The sequence below is a fragment of the Engraulis encrasicolus genome, chromosome 10 (assembly GCF_034702125.1).
Source record: "Engraulis encrasicolus isolate BLACKSEA-1 chromosome 10, IST_EnEncr_1.0, whole genome shotgun sequence".
Classification (NCBI taxonomy): domain Eukaryota; kingdom Metazoa; phylum Chordata; class Actinopteri; order Clupeiformes; family Engraulidae; genus Engraulis; species Engraulis encrasicolus.
In genome coordinates, this window is record NC_085866.1 from 35,867,838 (window position 1) to 35,872,837 (window position 5,000).

General features: G+C 45.6%; 1 protein-coding gene across 2 annotated transcripts in view; it reads left to right on the forward strand.

The window, feature by feature from the left end:
* cdk16 (cyclin dependent kinase 16) overlaps nucleotides 1-5,000 on the forward strand; it is a 70,942-nt gene that overhangs the window by 39,526 nt on the left and 26,416 nt on the right. For both annotated transcript variants that reach the window (XM_063208728.1, XM_063208729.1), the window contains 3 exons: nucleotides 2,579-2,635; nucleotides 2,932-3,046; nucleotides 4,433-4,527. In XM_063208728.1, coding sequence (XP_063064798.1) covers nucleotides 2,579-2,635; nucleotides 2,932-3,046; nucleotides 4,433-4,527 — 267 coding nt within the window. The remainder of the gene's footprint in view (nucleotides 1-2,578; nucleotides 2,636-2,931; nucleotides 3,047-4,432; nucleotides 4,528-5,000) is intronic.

Here is a 5,000-nt window from a genome sequence, read left to right on the forward strand (position 1 = left end):
GCTTGCACGGTCAATATTATTTGCAATTTCGTGTTTCTTCCACTCGCACGCATGGTCTGAGGTGTGCGTAAATTTAGGCACATTTCTACGTTCAAGTACATGTTCATAAATCCCACACTTTGCTCAGGAATGATCGCACGCACGCTTTACGCACAGATCTGTGCCTAAGAACGCTTGATAAATGAGGTCCCTGGAATCTGGTTCGTTCCCCACCTCCTTCTGAGTAAAATAAAGGAGTTTTTACCTTTCCCCTGTTCTTGAAACGCAAAGGTGTCCAACTCAAATTCCCAGGGCCAAAATCAAAATCTTGGATAAAGTCAAGGGCAAAACTCAATATATAGTTTTTGAGAAAATGGGCCAAAATTGGACGAAAATTCAGCATGTAACACTCAAAGGCAAATTTCACAAAAACACTCATTCCCATTGTATATGGTAGATCAAATGTGTGTGCCCTGCACATATTCTGTTTAATATATGTGTGAGACGTTACTGGTATGGGCTCATTCCTATTAATGGTGTGTGTGGGCAAACCATAAAACATATTTGGAATGAACACGCTGGGCAAATAAAATTACTCCGTGGTCCACATTGAGTTTGACGTCCGTGTTCTAGCTGTTCTGAGTCTGGTGATATTACTGTAGTTCTACGTAGTTCCAAGCTAGCATGCATCATTGAACCGGATGAGACCAGGTAGTGCCATACGGCTAAATGATGCATGCTAGCTTCGAGGTCGGTACAAGTTGTGTCGACAGACTCTGAGAACGGTTGCAAGAGCAGTAGAAAGGTAAAACTCAATTATTTAATGCACAGGGAGATTGGGGAATGAGCCGATTTTCAGAAATTATAAGAGTGTTTCTTTAGGTAGACTTAAATACTGCTGTCTGGTCACAGTTTTTGTGGTGCCTACAGGACTCTCAGGACTTCTGTTGCTGTACAGAAAGCACAGTCAGTATGCAGAGTGTAGTTGGCTAGGGAACACAGGTCCCAACAATGAGGTAAACTGAGTAGAGAGCCGTGTCAGGGGACTTCTGACTTTTTTCTTTGCACTACACTGCACCACACTATATTACATTTCAATTTGGCATACGCTTTTAGCCAAAGCGGCTTACATCGGAGGACAACAATCAATCTTAGGCAAACACGGGAGATTACAGTATTACGGTATTTTGTCTGTCAGTGGTTGTTGGGTGTGGGTGAATAGCTGTGTTGTGTAAGCATAAGCATGCAGTAAAATGCGTGTGCACGAGCGAGCATGCACACACACACACACACACTCTCACACACATACACGCACACACACGCACGGCAAACACTGTTCATTTGGACTTGAGCTGGAGATTTTAACCAGCAGCAGCAGCAGCAGCAGCAGTATCCGTCCTCCTCCTCTGCATCTTATATAAGGCGACCATGCATGAGAATAGCCAGCTACAGTAGCTCCCCCACAAATTAGTCAAATCATTACATGGGCCGGGCCAGATGCCTGTTTGAAGTTTGCAGGACACACCAACCACCACTACCACCACCACCACCACCACAAGCTAGCCAGCCTGCCTGCATTCTGACTGCCTGTCGTGTTGGTGATCATGCTGTTGACTCATTGTGCTTGTTTTTTTTTTTTTTCCATTTTACTATTGGGTAACACTGTCTTTGATGTGGTCTGAATAACCGCACATACACCAGCCACGACCTGAGCGAGGCAGGCGACGGTCACGGAAGTAATTGACTTTGTATTGAGTCGCGCAACAAAAGTAATTCGGGCGACTAGAGGCGATTTGCACGGCGAGAGCGACAGTTTGTAGTGTGAACTTCTGGGAATATTATTCAAATCAGTTATGGTGTGGTTCGGCGACAGCCTCCACAGCCAATGTTCGGAATGTTGGAATGCTTGCATTCTGCTTTTAAGGGACATACTCTAGTCGCTTTCATCGCTCGTATCGCTCTTGCTGCACAGATGCGATTCTCTGTCGCCTGAATCTCGTCGCAGCCGGTGTATTCGCCCGGGAAGTGTGTCATGTAACCAGCATAAGAATAGCATGGGGTGGGGGGTGTTAGGGAGGTTAGGCCTAGTGGTTACTGAGGTGGATTTAAGATCATAGGGATGAGGTTCGTATCCCACCCTTACTAGTCCTCCCTACACCTGCATCCATGGCTGAAGTGCACATGAGCAAGGCACCTCACCCCACATTGCTCCAGGGACTGTAACCAAAACCCTGTAAGTAATAACTGTACGTCGATTTGGATAAAAGCATCCGCTAAGTGTAATGTAATGATGCACATTTGCCATACCCCAACCCAGACGGTGTGTTGTGTTTTTTTTCTTCTTTCGTTCTTCTTTTTTTTTACGTCTTTTTGTTGAAAAATAAAAACTAAATGACAAAAGAAAATGACATGACAAGTCAGGAAGAATTAATTACGCATCATTGAAGTTTATGGCTCTTGTCATAATATGTCATTTGTCTTTTTGGAGTGCCATAACACCCAAACAAAGTCAACTTGACATTCCAAAATCCAAATGGACATCCTCCTTGTAAAATAGAATAATGCTGATGTTTGTGGTGTTTTTGTTGTTGTTTTGCAGTCTGAAATTGGCTTCGGGAAGTTGGAGACGTATGTCAAACTGGACAAACTCGGAGAGGTGAGCTATGTCACAATTTTGTCTACCAAGGGCACTGTGTGTACCGTGTGTGTTTTACAATGCTGCTGTTAACATGCGTGTGTGTGTGGTTGGTAATAAGAGTTTTGCTTTGCTTGTGTGTACCTTGTGTGTGTGTGTGCGTGCGTGCGTGTGTGTGTGCGTGCGTGCGTGCGTGCGTGCGTGTGTGTGTGTGTGCGTGCGTGCGTGCGTGTGTGTGTGCGTGCGTGCGTGCGTGCGTGCGCGTGTGCGCTCGTGTGCATGAGGTTAATAAGTCTTCCTTGTGTGTGTGTACCTAGGGCACGTATGCCACTGTGTACAAGGGCCGCAGCAAGCTGACGGACAACCTGGTGGCACTGAAGGAAATCCGCCTGGAACATGAGGAGGGGGCGCCCTGCACTGCTATCAGAGAAGGTGACACACACACACACACACACACACACACACACACCTATATTTAGGACTCACACAAACCTAGATGCATACAGTACCTATATTTAACACACACACACACACACATTCTCAGTTACATTATCATTTATGGAACTGATATGTAGTTAGCGGAAAGATTATATCCGCTTTATATGTAATATATTATAATATGTATATTATAATACAGTATGTATGTACACGTATGTATGTATATTATAATATTAATGTATACGTATATAATACTGTATATATAATAATGCTGTAAATATTGCCCACTGTAAAAAGTGGAGGTTGTGGTAGCATATACAGTATGAAAGGTCTCTTGCACAGCCAGACTTTGACACACTGCGGCTATGCCCCCCACACACTCTACTCGGCGTGCTGTGCTGTGCAGTGCTGTGCAACCATCATAAAGATTGATGGAGACGCTGACCCCAGTGTGGTGCCACTGTAAACTAATGCAGTCGCAGCTAAAAATACAACTGTATACACACACACACACACACACACACACACACACACACACACACACACACACACACACACACACACACACACACACACACACACACACACACACACACACACACACACACACACACACACACACACACACACACACACACACACACACACACACTTGCCCATAGTCCTGCAGGTCTGAAGTCCCTAAGCATATCCACCGCAGGCACTTTGCCCCAATGGTGCAGGGCAGTTGTTGTGACAATACGACAACCTTGGAGCCGTGAAAAGGTTGCTGACTTAAACATTTGGGAAATAAACAAGTGACAGGTTTCCCCCCCCCCCGTTTTGAGACGATGTCCTTTCTCCCCTTCCCCCTTTTCTTTCTGCATCTAACGCCCTCGTCTGTCCCTTGTCTTTTGTCCTTTTTATATTGTGTGTCCCTCCCTCCATTTTATATGATACAATATGATATGATATGATTGGACTTCATTTTCAGTTTTCACTTAAATGAATTTTGCATCCCTGAGTGAGACTCGTTTAAGACAGGACTTACACATAACATCACAAGACTATCGTACATGTGCCATGTTGGGCATACACACCACAAGCAAAAACAGTGACTCTGTTCTCTTGTCTGTCCCCTCTCTCTTTCGGTCTTCTCCCCTCTCTCAGTCTGTTCTCTTCTTCTTCCCCCTCTCTGTATTTGTCCTCTGCCCATTTGTCCTCTGCCCATCTTCTTCCCTCTCTCTCTGTGGTCTTCTTCCTCTCTGTTACCGCTTCTCTGTTGTCTGTCTGCGTCTCCTCTCCATGACCTGAAACACGCCAGCGTAGTGACTGTCTGTCTGTCTTTCTGTCTGTCTGTCTGTCTGTCGTATATAACTCTGTCTTCTCTCTCTTCTGCAGTGTCTTTGTTGAAGGACCTGAAGCACGCCAACATAGTGACGCTGCATGACATCATCCACACCCAGAAGTCCCTCACGCTGGTCTTCGAGTACCTGGTGAGACACGCGCACACACATACACACACACACACACCAAGACACACATTTATACACGCACTCTTCTGAATATAAACACATGTACGTAGGTACACACTTGCACCCAATTCCCATTTCCCAAATTCTCTGGTGCACTCAAGCTTGTAGCGGCAGTTTTTTGTGTACGGGCACTCAACTTTTGTCAGTTTGACACGCGCGCGCACACACACACACACACACACACACACACACACACACACACACACACACACACACACACACACACACACACACACACACACACACGCACACTCCATCAGTCACACACTCCATCAGTCACACACACCATCACACCCAAACACATAGTGGCAGGTGCTTGCATAATTCAGCTAGCAGGTTTCAGCGGCTGTTAGGCCCGCCGCCATTTTGACGGATGAACCGACGCACTCCTGACTCGTCTTTCTCTGTCTCCATCTTTCTTACCATCTTTTGTC